This window comes from Sciurus carolinensis, chromosome 8 (assembly GCF_902686445.1).
Source record: "Sciurus carolinensis chromosome 8, mSciCar1.2, whole genome shotgun sequence".
Classification (NCBI taxonomy): Eukaryota; Metazoa; Chordata; class Mammalia; order Rodentia; family Sciuridae; genus Sciurus; species Sciurus carolinensis.
This window is the reverse complement of record NC_062220.1, coordinates 2674702-2699025: the sequence shown is the minus strand read 5'-3', so window position 1 is coordinate 2699025 and position 24324 is coordinate 2674702. Positions and strand designations below refer to the sequence as shown.

General features: G+C 42.4%; 1 protein-coding gene and 1 pseudogene across 3 annotated transcripts in view; both read left to right on the top strand.

Moving 5' to 3' along the window:
- The first annotated feature begins 5265 nt into the window (after positions 1–5265).
- Positions 5266–6228, top strand: LOC124991163 (ribonucleoside-diphosphate reductase subunit M2-like; annotated as a pseudogene).
- A 13517-nt stretch (positions 6229–19745) lies between these two features.
- The window catches only part of Rbm33 (RNA binding motif protein 33), a 103529-nt gene continuing 98950 nt past the window's right edge, over positions 19746–24324 (top strand). For all 3 annotated transcript variants that reach the window (XM_047560385.1, XM_047560384.1, XM_047560383.1), the window contains exon 1: positions 19746–20173. In XM_047560385.1, coding sequence (XP_047416341.1) covers positions 20131–20173 — 43 coding nt within the window. In that variant the 5' untranslated portion in view covers positions 19746–20130. The remainder of the gene's footprint in view (positions 20174–24324) is intronic.

The following is a 24324-nucleotide window of genomic DNA, read 5'->3' as shown; positions in this document are numbered from 1 at the left end:
GAACGTGGCTTGCTCGTTTATTTGGATTTTTGGCTTCTTCCAGTAAGAACCGGTCTAGTAACTTGATCTTGCAGATTCACCAAGGATCCCACTACTCTGCTATCAGCCAACACAACAGTTGGCTGGTGCTAGGCTGGGACCTGCTGAGGGGAGGAATAGCATCCCATCACTTTTATGCCTCTGCTGTCCAGCCCCAGGCCTGGATACCTCAGAGTCCTTAGCCCCAGAATGAGAACCAAGGCAGTGAGGGCACACAAGCCAAACCCATAAGCGGCACAGTGGGAGACTAAGGCACCAGTTAGGATCAGGTCACGCCAAGAGTTCAGACTCAGAGAAGCAGAACCATGGGAGCAAATGTGTGACCTGGACAAAGAGCCAAGGACCGGTTTAGTTTGGGAAGTTATTTAGCATTGCCACATTCAGAAATGATGTTTAATTTGCCTTTATATGATTCCCAATGTTACTGTTAATATCACCCAGCAATCCACAGCTCTCCACAATGTGGGAGGGAGGCGATGGCACTGTGGAAGCGCTCGGCTGCACTGGCGTGGTGGTGGCGCCTGGGCCAGTCCTTGTCCTCACTTCCTCTGTGTGGCAATCTCCCCCTGCTTTCCTTTTGTAAGCTGCAAGAGAACAGCGAGGTTGAGGGGTCAGCCAGTGCTGTCTGCGATGCCACTGGTACTATCTCTGATCAATGCTCTGCACATGTACAACCAGAACAGAACTTACCAGAACCCCACCAGGAATATGTCATGCCTCAGTCATCCCTGGCTTCTTCCCCACGCTTATCCTTCAGCTTCTGTCACATGGCAGGGGGCTCTTTGATGAGCAACACTGATGGTGCACTACAAATGAGAGCCAAAAATGCTGTTTCTCTAATCAATTTATGAGTTATTGTCTCAGGGTTATGCTTAGATGTGTAATTGAAATTCCAGTAAAAAACGAGACCCAAGACTTTGATTTGCATGATACTGTGCAGTTTGTTAAATTCAGCAGGTGGTTCAGAAGTGTGTCTGACATATCTGTGTGAACTCGGGTTTCCACTACAAAATACTTTATGCAATTGGCATCTTCAGATCAAAAATCACCCAGTTCACTTGGAGTATTTTAGTCTTATCTAAAATAAGACTTTAGCATGACTTCATTTTAGTGACTTTATAATGAAAATATTCCTAAAAATGGGAGAAGAAAATAGGCTAGGGAAAAAAGCACCATAAAAAGAGAGTTCACCATGACTGAAAGCAACAACTGAGAAGCCACTGAGAGGAAAAAAGGACAAGTGGGAAGGTCCTGCTGTGTAGTGACACATGGCTCAGGGGTGTCACAGCACAGGCACCTCATGTGCACTGGAACATGTTATGAAGACTGCTGTGGGGGTACAGGTCACAGGGGAGAGGCAGAGAGACCCCAGGCCGCTCAGGCCACCTGCCCTTCAGAAAACCGGGTTACAAACGTGCAGTTCCCAAGACCCGGTTAGGTAATATGATTGATAACTGTAATTTCCTAGAACAACTTGCAGAACTCAAGAAAGACTCATACTGGGGTTGGGAATGTAGATCAGTGGTAGGGCACTTCACTTGCCAACCCTGCATGAGGCCCTGGGTTCCGCCTCCTGTTCTGCAAAAAGGAAAAAAAAGATTTTCTTCTAAATTGACTACATCCCATTCTAAATACTATCTAGTTTCTATGATTTTAAAATTTATTCATGAGTTACTATTAAGCACATTTCTTAATTTTCCAACAAATGGGGATTTATTTCCTTGTTTGTTTTTGACTTTTAACTTTGTTATACTATGATTAAAGAGTATGGTCTTCATGATACATATCCTTTGAAATATATCCCACTAGCTTTATAAACTGATAAGGGTACTTTTTCATGTGTTCCATATGTGCTTGAAAAGAATGTGCATTCTCTAAGTATTCAGTGACATTTCTATACACATCCAATAAATCATCCTTGCTACTAGCTCTGTTCAAGTCTTTAACAACTTTGTTTTTTATTTGATTTAACCATTAAGACGGGTGTTTTAGTCAGCTTTTTCTCTGCTGTGACCAAAAGACTTGGCAAGAACAATAGATACTGAGGAGAAAAAGTTTATTTTGTGCTCATGGTTTCAGAGGTCTCTGTCCACTGATGGCCAACTTGACTCTTTGCGGTTCAGGATGAGGCAAAAAAACATGGCAGAAGTGTATGATGGAGGAAAGCAATGGGGACATGGTAGCAGGAAGCAGAGGGAGAGCTCATTCAACAAGGACAAAATAAATACCCCAAAACCATGCCCCCAAGGATCTACCTCACCCAGTTAAGTCCCTATCGGAGGATTAATGCACTGATTGGGTTAAAGCTCTCATGACCCAATCACTTCACCTCTAAACCTTCTTGCATTGTCTCATACATGAGTTTTTGGGGGATGCCTTTTATCTGAACCATAGCAGTAGGTGATCAGAAGTCTCCCACTATACTGAAGGACTTGTCAGTTTCACTATGTGATTCTATCACTTTTTACATAATATATTTAATAGCTATTTATTTAGGTTTAAAAGTGTGGGGATTAGTCTATCTCCTGCTGAATCAAACCTTCAGCACTTCAGAGTATTTCTTTATACCAGCTGTGTTTGGGTCGATATTTACTTTGTGTTTGATTCCGTGGGAAGCGACTTCCAGAAATTGGCAGGCAGGGAGATTATCTGCGAGTGCTCTCAGGGTCAATGCCTGGAGGAAGGGAAGGAACCACCTCTGGCAGCTGGGCAGCCAAGTCATCACAGAGTCCTCAACTGGTCCTGTGCAGGGCTCAGCCCTCCACCACCTCTTCCAAACTCTTCTGGCCCTTTGCTTCCAGTTTTTCTGGGTCTTTGTGTTTTATATATGTGTGTCTTGTAAATGACTTGTAAGTGGACTTTTCAAAATCCACTTAAACTTTCTTTTTACTGGAGGGTTAGTTCATTTACATTCATTATGACTACTGATACCCTTGAGCCAATTTCTACCTTTTTTGGGGTAGGGGAATTACCGGGATTGAACCCAGGGTCACTCAACCACTGAGCCACATCCCCAGCCCTATTTTGTATTTTATTTAGAGACAGGGTCTCACTGAGTTGCTTAGTGCCTTGCTTTTGCTGAGGCTGGCTTTGAACTCTCAATCCTCCTGCCTCAGCCTCCTGAGCTGCTGGCATTACAGGCGTGCACCACTGTGCCTGGCGCAGTTTCTATCATTTTAATGTTGACTTTCTATTTAATTCTATTTCTACCCTTTTTTTCCTTTTATTTTCCTCTTTCTCCCCTCCCTTCCTTCCTTTTTGATGGTACTGGAGATTGGACCCAGAGGTGCTCTACCACTGAGCTACATCCCAGTCCTGTTCATATTTTATTTTGAGGCAGGGTCTTGCCAACTTGCTCAGATGGCTTTGAATTTGCCAACTTCCCAGTTAGCTGAGATTCAGGTGAGTGCCACCATGAGTGGCTATTTCCCTCTTTTCTTGTATTGTTTTCCTTTGGATTTTTTTTCCCCATTGGTGGCTATTTCTTGCTTTTCTTGTTCATTTTTTCCCATTCTAGTGGGAATAGTCTGAAAAGTGTTTGCTGTAATGCTCTTTTGTCTTGCTGTTTAACCTGACTGTGCATATGTAACAAAATAAAAGCTAAAGTTCTTTCCTTAAACCTCTTTCCAAGGAAAACATGAGGACCTTAGAATAGTTACATCTGATCACAACTTCCTACCTTTAATTCTATGTTCATCAGTGTTTCAGATGTAACGATCTCATGAATAAAACAAAAATGAAACCTACAAGTTAGTTGTCTTGATTGAAAGATAGTGTTTGGGGTGCATAATCTCCAGTGGGCAGTTCCTTTCTTGATACTTTGAAGATGTTATTTTTCTGCTCTGGCTTCTATTTTTGCTACTGAAAAGTCTTTCATTAGTCCAATTGTCAGAACTTGGTAGGCAATCAGACTGTCCTCACTATTTAAAAAATCTTAAATTACTTAAAATTTATTGAAGGATAAAAAAAATTACATACAATTAAATGCTCACAGCCTAGCTGTAGACACCGAGTCTCCTGTGTACTTTTTACTGCTGTATCAGGAAAGCACTGCCCCTGTTCCTTCCAGTGAGCCTGCCTCACCCACCCAAGGCAGACAGGAGTTTGCCTTCTGACCCTGGAGACTAACGGTACCATTTTAGAATTACCCATAAATAGACTCGTGCTGCTTGGACCCTTTTGTTTGGCTGCTTCTTGGTCTCAGCCCCAAATCTTTGAGATTTATCTGCGTCCTGTTTATCAATAGTTTATTCTGTATTACTAATGATATTCCACTGTGTAAGTATATTACAATTTGCTTATTCATATATTATTGAATTTAGCTCGTTCCCACTTTCAGGATGTTATGAGTAAAGATGTCATGACCATTTAAGAAAAATCTCTTGTGTGGATATTGTGAGAGCAAGGCTGCAGCTATTTCTCCCCTGATTCTGTCCCCTCCCCACACCCCATATTGCAATCTAGACTGTTAACTTTCTTGTCAGTAGTTGGTCCAGTTAGCCCGCGGGTGTTCACTATTTAAGGGTAATTCCCCTGCTATTTGCTCTTTTTTCTCTCTCTCACCCTCACTCATTCTCTCACTCTTCCTTTCTCTTCCTCTCGCCTCAAAGGCAGACACTGTTCGTCTGCTTATTAAAGTCTCTTGTGTGAGTTCCCGAGTCCGGAGTGGTTTCTGGGTGCTTTCAGATGTTTTCATTTCTCTTGGAACAACTGATAGATGTGGAATTGCTGAGTCATATGATAAGCATATTTTTACTTTACAAAAATGCCAAACTATTTTCCATAGTGCCCATATTATTTTAAATTCCCACCAACCCAATGTATGAATTATAGTTGCTCCAAACACTAAGTCTGTAGACATATTGGAATCTAGATGTGACTTTAATTTGCATTATCACAATGATTAATGGCGTTTTTTTCATGTGCTTATTGGCTATAGAAATATTCCTTGTACCCAGGAGCCTGAGCTTGGTGCCAAAGCAGCACTGTCTCCTTGGCTGTGGGGCCTGCCCGCTGCCCCATGCTCCTTTCCCACCAAAGGGTCCCCTGTAGGCCCTATGGTCCTCTTATGATAGGCAAAGCAAAGTGACAGCTAATGTTTATCCATTGAGTCACATGAAATTGCCAATAACTGAAGGTATCTAACCTGAGAAAATGGCAATTTCATGTGGTCCACTCAACACTTTTTTTTTCTTTTTCTGGTCATTTTTTTCTGAACAGAAAACTGAAGTATCTGTCCCCAGAGTGGAGGGTGAACCGCTACTGAGAGAGAACCTCTGCCACTCTGTCATGGTTCCTATAAAATACCATGATACTTGGCAGATGTATAAGAAAGCTGAGGCTTGCTTTTGGGCAGCAGAGGAAGTAGATCCTTCCAAGGACATTCAGCACTGTGAAGCCCTGAAGTCAGAGGAATGCTATTTTATGTTGCATGTTCTGGCTTTCTTTGCAACAAGTGATGGCACAGTAAATGAAAATTTGGTGGAGTGATTTAACCAATTACAGAAGTGGGCTGTTTCTATGGCTTCCAAGTTGCCATGGAAAACATACATTCTGAAATGTATAGTCTCCATATTGACACTTACATTAAAGACTCCAAAGAAAGGGAATTTCTCTTCACTGCCATTGAAATGATGCCTTGTGTGAAGAAGAAATAGATTGGGCCTTGTTTGGATTCGGGACAAAAAGCCTACCTACAGAGAATGTGCTGTAGCCTTTGCCACTGTGGAAGGAATCTTCTCTTTCGCATCACTATTCTGGTTCAAGAAGCAAGAACTGATGCCTGGTCTCACATTTTCCAATGCACTTATTAGTAGCGATGAGGGTTTACACTGTGACTTTGCCTGCCTGATGTTCGAACACCTGCTACACAAACCGTCAGAGCAGAGAGTAAAAGAAATGATTATCAATGTTGTCAGGAGAGAACAGGAGTTCCTCACCAAGGCCTGACCTGTGAAGCTCATTGGGATGAACTGTACTTTGATGAAGCAACACATTGGATTCGTGGCAGACAAGCTTATACTGGAGCTGGGCTTTAAGACAGTTTTCGGAGTAGAAAATCCATTTGACTTAACGAAGACTATTTTACTGGAAGGAAAGACTCATTTCTTTGGGAGTAGTAGGGTATCAGAGGAGGCAGTGATGTAGAATCCAACAGAGAATTCTTTTACCTTGGATGCTGACTTCTAAATGAACAGATGGGCTCTTAAATGGCTGATTTTTGTTTTTCTTCCTTCTCATCCCCACCCCAAATTAACTGAAATGAATCAACCTATACCATGTCCATAACTTTCATTAATGACATCTAAAAACCATGGAGCTACCTCAGAATCAATCCTGTCTGTTAATAACACCAGTGGTGTCACCTAGAAGGAAAAGGCATTTGAAACGAGCTACTTGGATTCATAGGGAAGTTCTTGTCCTTGCTGGCTTTTGTAAGCAGGCTGTCCAGCTTCAGCATAGCACTAGCAATGGCAATCCAGCTTCCAGGAGAGGGGACCCTCAAGTAAGCCCAACCCAGCAGGATTAACATCAGTTACAACCACCAGGCAGTTGGAAGATGTCAGTCTCACTGCTACAAGGCAGACTTAAAGTTTACTTAACTAGTTTGTAAATAAAACTGGCACTTCACACACAAATGAACATTGTACTGTCAAGGGAAAAGCCTGGTTTGGTTTCTACACCAAATACAAGCTGTTGTATTTACCACTAATGGGAACCAATTCAAAATTCACAAAGCAATTTAACTTGTGTTGACTAAGCATGTAATTTCTAAGTTTTGTTTTCTTTAATGAATTGAAATATTCTTTAATCAATTTTAGGTCATTCCTGTGCATTCCTAGACACTAATCAGCTGGTGCCAGTAGAAGACAGTTTGTGCATTTTATTCTGTACCCCAGGTAGGGTGTCATGGCATCTGCTGCTCAGCTGAGGTATCATGTCTTTCAGGGTAAGGATTTCTAACTTAAGTCCCTGGGCACTGAGGCATGACTTGGGTTACTGCTAGTGACCCAGTAACATGTGAGGGGCAGTACCATTGTTTCTCAAATTATACTGTCCTCAATTTCTAGTTGGTGTGAAAAGACTTAAAAGGTCTTTGTAGATGGGAGTTAAGATAGTATTATGACTTTTCAGATCATCTTTACAACAAAGTGATTTGCCTCAGCTATTAAGTAGAACTGAAATTGGCTCTCTTAAAAGTTATGTTTATTCTAAATTTTTAAGTAGGTACTGTTGAAACTTGATTATTTATACTTCTCTTAAATTAAAAAATATTTTTCACTTTATGTCCATTTAGGTTTTGCCTATTTGTATTTGGGGAAAAAATTACCCAGTATTATCTTGAAGTTAGTAAAGGTAAGACATTGATTCTACCATTTGCTTAAATATGAGCATCACCTGGTGAATTCCTCAACCAGTAGAAAGTTAGTGCTGATTTCATCTATTAATATGGGTTCTATTCAAATGTTAATTTCAGGTAGAGGTGTAAACTAATAGTTAACAGAGACAGTTTATATCCATCTACCTTTGGGGGAAAAAGTCAAGATGTTACACAGAAGACTGTGCATGACTTATATCGGTCTTTGGCCCTGTTTGTAAAATGATTGGGTTGTGTATGTTGGCTGTTTGACTATTCGTAAGTTTCCTTCCTTTATAGTACAGACTTTTTTCAATGCCTATAATATAGGACTTTTGTATCTTTTAAATTATTGTGGCCTAAAGTTAATAAATTCAGATTATATGGTCCTTTAAAAAAGAAATATTCTTTGTAAGGTGCTGTTCAAACCTTTTGCCCATTTAGAAAGTTGGGTTGCTTGTGTTCTTAGGATTTAGCTTCACCTCTCTTTGTGACTTGTGTTCTGGTCAGACTGTTCTACATTCAAGCCCTTGGTCTGATATTCTCTCCTCTCCTTGGCTTACTTTCTCTTTTCCTAATGGTGACTTTCTCTGAGCAGTTTTTGGATTTTTAGGAAGCCTAACTTTTCAATTTTTCTTTTGTACTTTATTTTCTATTCCATCAAAGAAACCTTTGTCACCCCAACTGTTTTCTTTTAGAATTCTATGGCATTAGTCTTCATGTGTAGATGAATGATGTATTCTAGCTGATTCTCGTGCATGGGTGTGGCAAAGGCTGAGGTTCATTTTTCCATATGGATGTATAGTTGCCCCAGATCCTTTATAGAACAGACTTCCTCTCTCCATTGAGTTACATTCCTGTCCTTGAGAAGGACACATAATGTGTCTGTCTACTCCTGAAACCTGCACCTTTTGGCATTGATTTAAATGTCCGCTTGTCTCTACCACATGTCTTTACTGGCATAGTGGTCCCCCAACTTTGATCTTTTAAAAGTTTGTTTGGTTATTATGGGTCTTTGCTTTTCTACACATTTCAGAGTCTGCTTAATTTCTCTAGAAAAGTGTATTGTTCATTGGTTGACTGACAGTTAATTGTAGGAGGCTGGCATCTGAACCCCACTCAGCTTGGTATCAAAAGACTTGGACCATCTTTTCATCTCTTTTGGCCAGTCAGTAATGCAGTTTTTTAAAACTGTTTTTTATTGGTTCTTATTAGTTATACATAACATCTGGATTCATTTTGACATAATTATAAAAGCATGGAATATAATATGCTTTAATTCAATCCCCAGTACTTTCCCTCCCTTCTTCCTTCCTGTTCCTTCCCTCTACTCTGCTAATCTTTCTATTTACTTTTTTTTAAGTCAGTGTCTTGCAGATGTACATGATGGTGAGATTCACTGTGGTGTATCCATATATGTGCACAGGAAAGTTAGGTCATCCCACTGTTCTTCCTTTTCCTGATTTTCTTTGTCCATTCTCTTCCCCTTTATCTAGTCCACTGATCATTCTTCTCTTTTGATGGAATCACCTCCCTTTCCCTTTTCTCTCTCTTTCTCTTCCCCTGCCTTATTTTGAACTAGCTCCCACATATCAGAGAAAAATTAGATCTTTGTTTTCTGAGTTTGGCTTATTTTACTTTGCATGATAATTTCCAGTTTCATCCATGTATCAGAAAATGCCATAATTCCACTCTTCTTTATGGCTGAGTAACACTTCATTGTGTATTTATACCACATTGTTGAAGGGCACCTAGGCTGGTTCCACAGTGTGACTGGTAATACAGTTTATAGGCTTGGTATGTATTGTATTATGTTTAGCCTTAATTATTTTATGTTTTTAGATGCTATTGTATATTACATTTAAAAATTCCTTTTCGACGATCCCTAAGAATTTTCTGTGAAGGTGCACCAATCATGCCATATGTGAACATAAACTACTTTTTTTCCCTTTCCAAATCTTTTGTTTCTTTTTCTGCCTTATACAGCATTGAATAAAAGTGGTGATATCCCTACCTTGTTTCCATTTTCAAGTGAACAGAGTCTGTTTCCCATTAAGCATGATATTTACTGCAGGTTTTAAGTAGGTTAAGGAATTTTTTTTTTTCCATTTCTGGATTTCTTTTTTATAAAAATCATGAATGTATGCTGAATTTTGATGGTGTTTTACATCCATTGAGATGATCGTGAGGTTTTTCTCATTTATTATTATGAGGAATTACATTAATCAATGATTGAACATTAAGACAAACTTGCATTCCACTTATAATCTATTATGCTCCACTTATAATCTATTATGGCTTTTATGTGCTGCAATGTTTGATCTGCTACACTTTATGAAAGCTTTTGGTACATGTATTGGTGAGGGATGCTGATCTACACTTTTATTCTACATAAGTCTTTTTCTGGTTTTGGCATTAGGGGAATTCTGGTATTGTTATTTGGGAAGGATTTTCTCTCCCTCTACAATTCCAGAAAAGTCTTATTACTTCCCTAAATGTTTGACAGGATTGGCCACAAAAACCTTGGTGTGGCATTTGCTCTCTTCTTGACAATGTGCAGTCATCCTTATCTTTATTCCTCTGCATGTTTTTTTTTTTCTCTACTGCTTAAAGATTTTCTTTTTATCCCTCCCTTATAGGAATTTTAATATACTTTCCTGTCATTTCCCTTGTTTGGAGATTTTTTTAGCTTCTTTAAATTATAGGTCTAGTTTTGATCAGATTGGAAGAAAAATATGGTCATTATCTACTTAGATTTTTTTTTGGTCTCCTTTTTCCAGAGTTCCAAAGGTTGTTTTTTGTTGTCCTAGAGGTCACAAATGTTGTTCATTTTTAAAAACTCTCCTTTTTGCTTTCATGGGGAAAGTTTCCATTGCAGGCTCCTTTTTTCATTGTCTAATATGCTTTTAACTTTTCTTTTTTTTTTTCCTATGCAAAGAATACTTCCTAACCCACTTTCTATCAATGCTCATGAATAAACATCTTTTCTGTTGATCATATCAAAGTTAACATTTCAACTTTTCTTTCTGAAGTAATTCCAGACCTGCAGAAGAGCTGCAAAGATAATGGCAGACTTGTCTGCCCTCGGCTGAATCCCTCTTGATGTGCACGTCTTACGTAAGTGTGGCATAACTCCCTAAACTAAGAACGTACCAGGAGCTGTTGTAGTACTATAGACTAAATGAGATTTTACTGGGAATTCTCATGTTTCCACTAATGTCTTTTTCTGTTCCAAGATCCACTTCAGGATACTGTATTTTGTTATGTGCACTTTGTCTCTTCCAGTCTGTGGGCATTACTTTGACTTTCATGACCTTGACAATGTTTTAAAGAGTACTGGCCAGGGATTTTGTAGAATGTCCCTCAATTTTGATTCATCTCATGTTTTCTTGTGATTTTACAGAAATTATGGATTGTGGGATATCCAAGGGGAAATGTCCTACTCACCACATCCCCTGGGGGACATGGATCAGTGTGTCAACCTTGGTCAACTATTCATTCTTCTGAAGATCTTACAGGAATTATTTACTACTATAGTATGCTGTGACTTTCCATACCTCACTCATTTTATACTTTGGCTGGAATCCCTTCATGAGGAAGTGTGGTCTCTCTTCTCCATTTATAATTTATTCAGGATTTACTTGTATCGGTATAAAGTCATGGATATTTATTCTTGACATGCCTCTACTGTATTTCTCACACTTATTTTCTGACACCAGGAGAGGTTGCAGACTCATACTTCTTCTGTCCCAACCTAGAACCTGAATGACTTGTTTCCCCCAAAGCTCTGGTTCCTTTTATTCAGAAGCTGAGATCTGGATGCTTAATGATCCTGGGCCTCACAGTAGCTGGAACTTTCTAACACATGTACATGTACTCATCCACTGCTACAGCTGGAGCATGGCTCAAAGTCATGGAGTTCAGTCCCCAAGTCTTATGTTAATGGTATCAGGAGAAGAAAATAACCTAGCTGTGGTGTGCAGAGCAGGTCTTTGGGAAGTGATTGGGTTATTGAATCCAATGACTTTATATTGAGTGGGGAGAGGGACCAGATAGGCATACACACACATGCACTCTACTATGATGTGAAGCAGTCCAGAGCAAGCATGATGCTGTTCAGTTCTTTCACCTCCAGAACTGAGATAAAATAAACCTCTTTTCTTCATAAAGTGGCCCAACTCAGGATTTCATTAAAGTAATGAAAAGCTAGCACACCTAATGTGTCCACACACATCCCCAATCATTTCTAAGTGTACTTATCTGCATATACACTAAACACAAATCCATACTTGTATATCAGACTTAAATTTGGCATTGTAAGGTTCATCTGAGAATTCCCTTGGGTTATTTGCAATCATTTCCCCTGCTATCTGGCTGTTATTATTTACAGTATAATTACTTATTTGTTCAACTTAGTGTAAAGTGCATTCAGAATTACTAATCCTTACCCCTGCGAGAAAAAATATCACCAACTAGAATATAGTGCTAATGTGCAGTTCTTTTTGTCTTTAGACTTAAGATATCAATTCCATACACTGTTTTCAAAGTTCTTCAGTTCAGTTCCCATTTTCTCTACTCCCTATGGTGTGGCCATGTCATGTCTGTAATATTTCCATTCCTGTGTTGGACTCTGCACTCCATCACATTCCCTCAATACCTGGTTGACTTTCAAAAATATGCATACAGTAAAACTCACTTCATGGTGGTTTTATGGGTTGTGAAAATGCAATCATGGATATTCCATACAGAATCACTCCCCAGTTCCCTTGTGCTGACCCTCCCATTGGCTCCTCACCACCTCACTTGGCAACCTGTTTTCCATCTCTGTGACTTCTGCCTTTTCCAGAACATAAATGCAGTTGCACCATATGTAGCCTTCTGTGTCTGCAGCCAAATGCATTTAAAAATTCATTTGTGTTGTGATGTGAGTCAATAGTCATTCACTACTATTCCTGGGTTGTGTTCCATTTTATGAATGTGTCATGGTTTGTTTATCCAGTCACCTACTGAAGAACATGCATTGTTTTTGGTAATAAATTAAGTTGCTGTAAACATTCACACAGGTTTTTGTGTGAACACAAGCCTTCACTTCACCCGGGCAAACACCTATCCGTGGTACTGCTGGACTGCATGGTAGATGTACTTTTAACTTTGTAAGACATTGCCACAGCTTGCCAGTGTGTCTGTACATTTGCATGCTCAATAGAAAAGTACAGGAGTTTTAGTTACTCTGCCTCCTACTCAGCACTGTCAGCCTTTAGAACTCTAGTCCCAAGAGTTGTGCAGTGCTATGTCACTGTGGTTTTATCTTGCATCTCCTCTACTCATATTATTTGCCATCTGTATACGTTCTTGTTGAAGTTTCTGCTTAGATATTTTCCCTATTTTAAGTATTAAATTGCTTATTTTCCTATTGTTGACATGTCAGAGTTCTTTATATATTTATATACTCTAGGTACAAGTTCTTTATCAGATATATGATTTGCAAAGATTTGCACAAAGTCTAAGACTTATTTTTCTTTCTCTTAATAGTGTTCTTCCTCGAAAGGATTCAATTTTGTTGTCAATTGCTGAGGGTAGTGTTAAAAGTTCTTATTACAATTATGGATTTTTCTATTTCTTTTTGAAGTTCTATCAGCTTGCCTCAAGTACTTATTAGTTGCACACTTATTTATGGTTTTTATGCCCTCTTAGAGAATGGATCCCTTTATTATGTAACATCCCTGCTTATTCCTAATATCACTTAGTTTACCTTTTAATAAAAGCACACATTTTCATTATTTTTGCTCATTTGTCTTTTAAGAACAATTAAAATATGAAAAAGTCTTTTACCTTCATTTAGTCAGGTTCAACCATGTTCATCATCAACCATGGTCCTTACTTGGGTACAACCAGGTACAAGTGTTGTATTTCTTGTGCCTGAAGAACTCTGAATATTCTTTGTGCAGGATGTCTGCTGGCAATGACTCCACAGCTGTTCACCTCCTTTGCATTTTGTCAGGTCTCATTTCTGAGCTGGCATGTGTTTCCTTCAGAACACAGGTGCCATTCACTATCTTCTTGCTCCCGTGGCTCCTGACAAGAAATCTGTGTTCCTACTTCTTGTTCCTCTGCAGGTTAGGTTCCTTTCAAGCACTTTCAGTATATGTCTGCGTATGGGGCTTTTCTTCATTCGCTTGTTGGGTACATATCCTATTTAACATTCTCTGAGCTTTCAGGACCTATATTTTGGGGTCAAGAATGAATTTCTGAAAAACAAGTTCTTCAGACCTTTCTGCTCCTTTTTCTCCTCCCCTGATTACACATGTGAGATTATTTGAAACTGCCCCACTCTTCATGGATGGTCTTGTTTTCTGCACTCCTTTTTGTGTCTCAGTTTGGATATATTTCTACCCTCAAAGGCTCATGTGCCATAGGCTGACCTAATTTGGTGGTGTTGAGGTGGCAGAACCTTGAGGAGGTGGGAACTGGCGGAAGGTGTTCAAATCATGCCTCCACTCCTGTGAATGAACTGATGCTATCGCTCACGAGTGGGTCAGGTCTCCTGACAATTTCGTTGCTGAGATATCATGTTGTTATAAAGCAAGGTCACACCATGCCTTGGACACTTTTGCATAGGGAAGTTTCCTTTTCCACTTCCCTGCCATACTGGGATTCCCCAGGGGACCCAGGCAGATGCTGGCATCAGACTGCTTGGACTTTCCAAATACCAGAAGCATGTGCCAAATACATCTTTATGAAGTACCTGGTCTTAGGCATTTTGTTATAGCAACACAAAGTGGACTAAAGTCATTGTGAAAACATTTTAGGATTGGAGAGGAGTCCACCTTACTGTCTACCAGGGTATCAGCATGGGCATTTGTACTTTAATCAGAAATCTGGCTTGGTGTGATATTTCTTGTTCCCAGTGTTACCCTCTGTGCAGAAAAAGCTCCAAATTCTGCTAGTGATACTCCATACTTAGAATATAGGTTGTTTGCTAGAGATTTTCCTGTCTCTGCTTTTTCCCGGGACTTGGGTCTTTGCACTGCACTCCCAGGAGAATCTGCTCTTACAGCCAGTCCTAGTTGTATCCCACTGTTACTTCTACGTGACATGTTAGCCTGGTGCGATGAGATGGAAGGGGGTACCCCTTTGATGTTCTGGTTATGCCTCCATTTTAGTCAGGCAGAGGCTTCCAAGTCTCAGGGGTGTGGACTTCCCAGCACTCCTATTTTACCTTTCTGTCCCCTTACCACAGTGGCAATAGTTTCCCCCATTGTCCTAAGGTTTCAGTTTTGTTGTTTTCCCTCTTGGAATTTCAGGACATTTTCATAGGGAAGATAAGGGAGATGTGCATGGATGAAATTTCTCAAGTGGTTGCTGTCCTCTCTCAATCATCAGTAAGGGGCTTTCCCAGAAGTTCCCTCATGTTTCTTGTAAGCACCTGGTACAGCTCTTGGAGAAGCCTGTAAGATTTGGCAATTGTTTCTACACTGTGCTCCTAAGGGACTTCATATGACACTATCCCACATGTGGCACTTAGAGAGTACTTTAAAATTTTAGCCAAATCTATTTCCAGCTTACTGGCCTCATCTGTGTCTGTCCCAGGTAAGTGCATACTCCCAACAAAACTTTAAATCTTTACAGATGTCTGTCTCCTCCTAGGTTTTCATTTACTTGGTTGTTCTGCAACCCTGATTCTTTAAAATCAAGAAAACTGTAGCTTTTTCTGGTTGTGTCAGCATGACGCTCTTTCTAGTGCTCTATATCTGAGACAAATCTGGAAATTTCTCATCTGTTTTTATTCCTATCCACTGAATATTTTATTTCAAATATCTTTCAGCTCTAGAAATTCCACTTTATATCTTCTATTCATTTCCTCATTGGTTCTGTTTTCTTTTAATTCCTTGAGTATATGTATAATATGTTTGAAATTCTTTTAATCCCATCATCTGTCATGTGGTTTCTATAGATTAGTTTTTCTCCTGGTATTGGTCATATACTTCCTCAGCATTTTGCTTTGATGTTGGGTTTGTGAAATTTGATTTGTAAAATTTACTTTTTTGAGTGAATTTAGTGCTTTTTCCTTATACAGTATTGGATGTTGTTGTGGTAGGACATTAAAGTATTTGCTGATCAGCATGACCCTTCCAGGATTGCCCTAAGGTTATTAGAAGTTCTAGAACAGTCTTTACTGTGAGGCTAGTTTATTACTACCAATGATGTATGGCCCTCCTTGGATCTCTACTGAATATTGTAGTGTTCAACCAGGACCTTTCACTATGTTCCCCAGGCGGGTGTGAATCTCTGTCAATCATTCACCTTACAGATTTCTCTTTTACTTTTTTCACCTTCAATTCAAGATGATTCCAAGCACATTCCTGGAGCTCTTTCTCCTTAGAGATCCATCATCTTAGGACACCTGACACATGCCCCACCTTAGTACCTCTCAACTCTGACCTGTCACCTCACAGTCACTAAGCCCACTGTGTTACTTGGGTTTCCTCTCCTGCCTCATGGACCTTCCAGGTTCTTCTTTTTGGTTCTTCTTTCAGGGATCACAGTCCTGTGCTGACTGGGGTCCAAGGTCTGAAGAGTGTTTTCAATTTCATCATTTTTTAGTTGTTTATGAAGAAAGAGAAGTTCATTCTATTTATTTCATCAAGGCAGAGGTGGAAGTTTCTCTCTGGTTGCATTTAATATCTTCTTTTTAGCTTTACCATGTGTTGAGATGTGATTTTCTTTTTTTTTTTTTTCTTGCTTAATGTTTATTATGCTTCCTGTATTTTTGGACTTATGTCTTTCAGTAGTTCTTAAAAATCCTCAGAATCATCTTTTCAAATATTGTCTCTTCTCCATTCTTTCAATTCTATCCAGAATTGGGTGTTTTAACAAATTTGTTCATGTGACTTTTAAGAAACAGAAATTTATTTCTGAAGCTTTGGAGATCAGAAATCTGAGATCAAGGTGCTAGTAGATTCCATTTCTGCTGAGAACTACTTTCTCATAGGGGATGTCTTTTGACAGTAGCCTGACAAGGTAGAGAGCTGGGATCTCTCTAGGGCTCTTTTATAAGGGTGCTAATCATCTCTCTCCAATATCTAAGTTTGGATATTTACATTCATTTTCTCTTTTTGCTGTGCCCTGGGTAATTTTTTCCTATCTGTCTTTAATTCCCCAATTCCCTCAACTGTATCTCATCTATTTAACTTTTCTTTTGGGTTTTTATTTCAAACAATTATATTTTTTAACAATGTTCTATTTCTTTTTTTCATAATTTTTTATTGTGAAACAATTAGAAGCTTATAGAGAAGTTTAACACTGAGAAAATTAAAGCTTTCTTTTCCTAGTCATCTGAAAATATGGCTGACTGGATGCCCCATCCCCTCAGCACTGTGTGTTATTTCCTACAAAGCTTTTCCTACTTGTCACTTATAATAGTCACATTCCTCCTAATTTTTAGTCACTACCCAGTTTCACAAATTGTCCCCAACTCCTCTTATCTTGGAAAGTTCCAGTGCAGTCTTGTGCTTCTTCTGATTGTCATTACTCTTCTTCAGTTTGGAACTTAGCCTCAGTCTTTCCTTGACCTTCAGGACTTTGACACTTGGAGATTCCATCAATCACTGTGTAGAACATGCCTCAGTTTTCAGTGTGTGCTGATTTCTCCAGGCATAGATTTAGGGTTGTATCTTTGACAGGATCATCACAGAAGCCATGCTATTCTTTCCTTAATGCATTCTGCTGGTGGCACACAATTTTGATTTATCCCATTACTGAATGTTTACTTTGATCAAATTAGGTGGGGTTTCCTAATTTTTTCCACTAGAAATTTTTATTTTCCATTATGTAATTAGTAAGTCCTCCTCTGCTCCAGGGGAAGAAAGGTTTTAAGAATTTCAATGTATTCTTTTATTCATTTGTATTGATTTCTGGTTTCCCATTTCATTCAGTGTATTTTAATTTTTTTACTACATTTTGTTGGATGCTCATTTACTCTTCAATCTTGCTAGTGGAAGTTCATAAAGTTTCACTTGTGTCCTGACATAACTTGGTCACTTGAGTGCCTTCCTAATTTTTGTAAGGAACAAGACATTCCAGGCTCATTTTGTACGTCCCATGCCTTTATCTTGAAACCCACAAATGAGTTCCTGTTGGAGAACGGTATTTAGAAGCCAAGGTTAGGTGCTACGTATGCTCACTGCTCATGGGTCCTTACTCTCCAGGAACTCTTGGTGGAGAGATGCAGGAAACACACACACATACTTACAAACAGTTCTCACCACCACTCATACTGGGTGCTCCCCAAGGCGACTCAAGTACAAGATGAGGGGGGGAGCCTCCTTGGCTTGAACTCTCCAGATCCATGGGCACCAGTAGTTTTCATGATGTCTCCTGGAGTTCATCTTTTAGATCCCACACTCAGTTAAGAGTGACCTCACTTCAGAGAACCTAAAAGTATGACTTCCTTCCAGGCACTTAAGTATTATTCAGGGTTCTCTGGTGGAAGCAATTACCAGTCAGTGATCATTTTTACCATAAGCAACCATGTTTATATCACAGTTGATCTTCCACCTTTATTGGGTTTCTAGGGCAAGTAAGAAAGTTAACCCATTTGTTCAGAGTTGCTAAACTTTCATTCACAATAATTTGTAAAGCTCTTCAAATACTGAGTGTCCATGCCTAAGTTTTTCCATTGGTTATTCTATCAAAAAAAGTTTAGACTTTTGTCCTACAGAAGCTCAGTTTCAGATAGTTTATGAGTGAAATGGATGTCTTTCTTCAGTTATACCATGACTATAAACTGTGAGATTGTTTTAGCAGTATGATTTTTTTGAAGCATCCTTTTTAAGATCACCCCTGAATTCATTCTGAAAAATATCTTCTAAGTTCCATCTTCCACAGCTTAAAAAACAATGAACAGGAACAAGGAGTTCAAGCAACTTAAATACAAAAGTGTCAATGTGCTTCCTTGGGGAGACCAGGTTAGTCAATGAGGTTGCTTGCAAGACTTATTTAATTCATTTTTGGAGGGCAGTGATTTCATGAGATTGAATTACAATGAAGATTTTTAAAAATCATTTTGTTTCTATTTTTAATTGAATATAACATATCAGTTATTAATTCAGAAATGTTTATTTTCCCCCACATTTTTATGAAAAATTTCAACCACACAAAAGCTTTAAGAGCTTCACAGTAAGCATTCTTTCATCCACCCTCACGCCCTCCCCAGCGTCTTATTACACTTGCTTGATCCACCTGCAGGATTTTACCCCGGTCCTCACGGCCTCGCCGGCTGGGCGGCTCCTGGGTTCCGCACCTCTCCGCGCACCTGCACCGGGAGGCAGGCGGTCTCGGCACCCTTGGGGCACACAGCGGCCAGGTCATCCGTGCTCCAGACCTCGGCCCAGCGCACGCCTGTCCTGCAGCTGCGAGCCGCGAGGGGCCGGCCCGCCTGTCCCCGAAGGCCGGACTCCACTGCGTCCACCCCGCCCGGGCCGCCCTCCTGGCCCCGCCCCGGTCACCCCGGTGCCCTGTCCTGTCCCGGCCACCCTCGTCGCCCTGTCCAGTTCAACCTGTCCAGTTCACCCTAGTGCCCTGTCCCGGCCACCCTCGTCGCCCTGTCCTGGCCACCCTCGTCACCCTGCCCTGGCCACCCTCGTCACCCTGCCCTGTCCTGGCCACCCTCGTCGCCCTGTCCAGTTCACCACAGTGCCCTGTCCCGGCCACCCTCGTCGCCCTGTCCAGTTCACCACAGTGCCCTGTCCCGGCCGCCCTCGTCACCCTGCCCTGTCCCGGCCACCCTCGTTCCCCTGTCCAGTTCACCACAGTGCCCTGTCCCGGCCACCCTCGTCGCCCTGTCCAGTTCACCACAGTGCCCTGTCCCGGCCACCCTCGTCGCCCTGTCCAGTTCACCACAGTGCCCTGTCCCGGCTGCCCTCGTCGCCCTGCCCTGTCCCGGCCGCCCTCGTCGCCCTGCTCTGTCCCGGTCACCCTCGTCGCCCTGCCCTGTCCCGGTCACCCCGGCGCCCTGCCCCAGCCGCCCCAGCTTCCCATCCCCGGCCAACACCTATCTTGGCCGCCGCCAGTCCCTTCTCTCGGCGCCGCCCGCTAGGACCATTCCTCGGCTTCTCCGCGGCCCAGAAACGCCCGGCAGGGAAGCGCCCGCCCAGCTCACACCTACCGTCAGCGCCCACAGGTGAGTGGATTGCAGGGACAGCCGCCCGGCGCGCAGCGGGAAGCGGGGGCGCGACTGCGCGTGCACGCCCACTACGTTCCCGCCCGCGCCAACCCACGCCCACTTTCGACGGCAAGCCGGCGTAAAGCGCCGCCGTTCCAACTGCTGCAAAGCGCCTTACGACAGCAACGGGGTCGGCCTACGGCCAGCGGCCGCCCGCGCCCCCACTTTAAGCTCTGGCCCGCGGGGCCGTGCGGGGGCTGCCGCTGCGCGCCCGCGCTCCTCGTGCACCGCCGGGCACTGGGGCGACCCCGGGCTCCCGCGCCTTGGGCGCCCGCCCGCGCGCCTTCTCCCGGGCGGCCCGCCCTTCCTCCCGGCGTGCTCCGCGGCGCGGCCATGTTGCCGTAGTGTTGTTTTCCTCCTGCGGAGGCGACGGGCCGCTGCGCACCGCGACGCGCCGGCCTCCCGTGCTGCGCTCGCCCGGCGCGGGCCCGCGGCCGCTCCCCTGCCGCCCCGGCCCGCAGCAGCCCCGTCGGCCGGCCCGGGGCGCGGCCGGAGCGGGCCCTCGAGCGCTATGGCGGCCGCCCTGGGCGCGGGCGGCGGAGCCGGCGCCGCAGGTACGTGGGCCGGGCGCGGCCTTTGTGTGGCCCGGCCGCCCGGGGCCGCCGTCGCGCCGAGGGGAGGCCGGGGCGAGCGCCGGGCCCGCGCGGGCTGGGCGGCCCAACGAGGTCGGGGCCGCGCGGGACGGCGTTCCTGGGCCGGGGAGGTGCGGGGCGGGCGCAGCCCCGGGTCCGCTCGGGCCGTGCTGGCCGTGCAGGTCGCGCCGGCCGCCGGGCCTGAGCCCCGAGCCCCAGCCCGCGCGCGCCGTGCTGGCCTGGCTGGCCTGCCGGCCTCCGGGTCCACTCGGGCCGGGCTGGCGGGCTCGCGCGCCCGACCTGCGCGCGCACTGGGGCCCAGCCGAGCCAGCGTGTGTAGACCGAGAGGGGAGCCGAGCCGAGGGAAGCAGGGCGGCCGCGGGCAGTGCAGTCCACGTAGGCCTCTGCTCCTCAGGCCTCCGCGGGCCGGGGCCGCGGCGCGCGGTCGGATAGGATGGTGGTTTGCCCGTCGAGGCATGCCTGGAGGTCAGTTAGTGCTTAAGGTGGCCCTCCGTGTCACCTGGGAGCTGGGATCAAGACCCCCTCGTTACGAAGGCCTAAGGTGTGCGTGCACTCAGGCTGGCGTGCAGTGGGGTTTCCCGGAGGCTGCAGGACGCGCGAAGGCGTTGTCAGGCGGCTAACGCAGTGTGCGCCCGGGTGTCCCGAGTGTCTTGCTTTCCTTTTTATCTGTCAGTGTGAATCACATAAACTAGAGCTGTTGAGGTTCTCCGTAGTTGTGAGGCCAGGAAGTGTGACAGCTGCCATTCTAGAGGCGTAGTGTCGTAGATTTCCCTTCCATTTTGTCACAGGTGCCAGGTTCCTCTTTGCTTTTAGAACTCGGGCCGTATCCACCGCCGATATTTGAGTTCTGTACACTTGGCCCCTGCTGCCTCACCTACCGGCTTGCCATCTCCCCGCCCCTGAAGTCGTAGCGGGAGCTACTCCCTCTGCAGGCACTACCTTGAGCTCGCTTTGCAAGGGCTGACTTCTGGTCCTGCGGGCTTCTGGCTCCTGAGGGAGGCTTTCCTGGAAGCCATTGTCTGCAGTGTGACCACCTCCTGCCTAGGTACCTCCTTCCTCTTCATTCAGCTGCACCTTTGTTTTCTTCTGAGATTTAACTCAGTTTATAAAATTTCTATAGTGATCGTTTTTAATCTTCCTCCAGTAGCCTATAAGACCCCTTGAGGACATGAATGTCCATTTTACCATACATTCCAAGTTCCTTGCACACAGCTTGTGTTCAGCAGATATTTAACGAATAAGATATCAAAAAATAAAATGTGTTCTTTGTGAAACAAAAAATCTAGAATTGTATCCAAGTTAATTTCGTGTCATTTGCCTGTATGACTAAATCATGTTAAATTAGAAATGTTTGCTTTGTCTATTAGTAACTCCTTTATATCTACAGATAGATTGACACCTCATTTAGACATATTACCTAACACATTGGTTTTATATTTCAAAGTAATGCGGTTGACATTGTGACTTAGTATATGTATATGAAAGAAAAAAATTTGTGGACAATACTAGTGGATACTATGTGCCATGCATTCTCTTTTCTCTTTCATTATATTAAAGTTCTGGTTATGACTGAAATTAACTTCACAATCCACGAAATGTTCAAGATTGTCAGTTTGAAAGTCACTGGCCTCCTGTATTGTAAATGATTAATGTTACTGAATAAATGGATCTTAATTATCCAGAGTATAGCCAGAAACTAATGGAATCTGGGTAGCCAAAATAGATGTCACTACATGAAGGAATATAGGAATAGAATGTTTGCTTAGACATTTACTGGAAAGAGGTCACTCTTGACTTTAGATACAGTTCTGAGTTGTCATTGCAGCCCAATAATGAGGGTAAGGATGGGGCTGCTGGCCTTGCTAGGAAAGAAAATATTGACTGTTAAGTATTGGAGACTGAAAAGCCATGGCATTTGGGGGACATTTACTTTATGAGCGAATAGCTTAACAATTTCAAGATTTTCTAGTGCTTCATTATATTGTAAAATAAAGTAACAAAAAATGAGTATGTAAATCTTACCCCCCCCCAATGTTTTTGTAATGACTTAGAGTTCATAAATTACTTTAGGAGTGAGTGCATTATTTCACTTAAAATTTACAACAGCATTTTTGGGCTTTAGATATTTCAGTTTTTATAAGTCAGGCAAAAATGGAAATCAGTGTTTGTAAATTTTGTTTCCTAAATAAATCTTACGAAGGAAAACTTATTAGAATTTTTCAGACCTACACAATAGTAGAAAGAATAATGAACCTATGAATCCACCACACAGCTTTAACATATAGTAGATGTTCCTTCATTTACTATGGATTATGTTCTGATGAACTCATTCTAAAGTGAATATATCTTGTCGAAAATGCATTTACTACACTTAGCCAGCCAAACGTTGCTACTTAGCCTAACTTATCTTAAATGTGCTCAGAACAGTTAATTAACTTATAACTGGGCAGAGAGAGAGAGAATATGAATAAACTGCGTATTTCTAGCTTGGGAAAAGACCAGAGTTTAAAGTATGGTTGCAATTAATGCACAGTTGTGAGGTCAAAAAATTGTAAGTTGAACAATTATAAATTGAATAAACAACAGATTAGAGTGCAGATGGTAATACAGTTGTCTTAACTTACAGTAGAGAGGAAGCTAGTCCAGTGAGGTGCTGTGATCTCTCTGTATGTGACGAGGTGAGGAAGTAAGCAGCACAGTGCAAAAGGTTTTTCCTTGAAATTGTTGAAATGAATTTTAGTGTGCTTCATCAGAGAAAATTTACTGACTAGAAAGTGTAAAGCATGTTTATCTCTGATGTTGCTGGATGAATGAGATTGTTCCATAGTGATTAGTGTGTGTGTGAGCTTAATTCTTCCTTCAAGAAAATTGTTCACAATGAATTTCTTAGCTTGAGGGAACTTGGAGAGTGGAGTAAAGAATAACCTTACTTTCATTTCAGCCAGGACTCCTTTTAGCATTTCTTGTAGAGCAGGTCATTAGTGACAGACTTCTTCAGGTTTTGTTTATCTGGAAGTAGAATTTTTTGAAGGATAGTTGTCAGAGAATTCTTGGTTGACCTTTTTATCCTTTAGTACTTTAAATATTTCATCTTGCTACCTTCTGGCCTCCATGCTTTCTGATGAGATACTGTCTTTGATCTTCCTGAGGAACCCTTGTATTTGACTGATAATCACTTTTCTCTTTATGCTTTCAAGATCCTCCTTGGCTTTGGTTTTTGACGGTTTGATTGTAATGTATGGATGGATCTCTTTAACTTTATCCTTCTTCGAGTTTGTTGAGATTCTCTGATGTGTAGATTCATATCTTTCATTAAATTTAGCTGTTACTTTGGCTGCCTTTCTCCGAGTCTTAATTCTCCATTCTGTCTTCTCCTTTGGGCATTCCTGTGATGCATGTGTTGCTGGTCTTGGGGATGACACCATTTTTTTTCACTTTTTCTGTATTAGACTGTATTAATTCAGTACTTCACATGTCTCAGTTTGGGGACTGAAAGTTGGACACTTTGAATAGAATAAGGTAATTTTCAAAATTTTAGAATATCCCCCATCCTTTGGGTTTGTTATTTCTGTTGTGGGTTTCATTTGTCTGTTTTTTAAATAACTTTTAAAGACTACTTTTGTGGAGACTGTGGTCACTGAAGTCCCCCTTTGGTTATCAGTGCTTACTATTAGCAAGTGATCTGACAGATTTCCTTAAATGCCTGGAGCTACAAGAATCTTTTTTAAAAACGCCCTCCTTCCCTATTCATGGATTGACTCTAGCTGCGGTGCTTCTTCGCTTCTCATCCAGGCCACCTATAACTACCTTAGCCTTTACCTTCTACCTACTCGGCGTCCAAATAGCAGCTAGAGGTACAAATCTTGGGTCCTCTCAGGTGTCCTCTTAGGTGTTTTCCAAGTGTGTGCCCAACCCTCGGCGTGTGTATGGTACTCCAGATTCCACAGGGTCCTTGGGAGCCCTGCAAACCCCATAGTCCCTTATGTTTTTTCCTCCCTGCCCTCCTACTTCCCGGGCTCTTTGGTTGGTTTGTTGTTTGCCATGTCCACCATCTTCTACCCCAGGTAACTCTAGGTAGTGTAATGTTTTTAAATGCTTTTGACAGACACTGT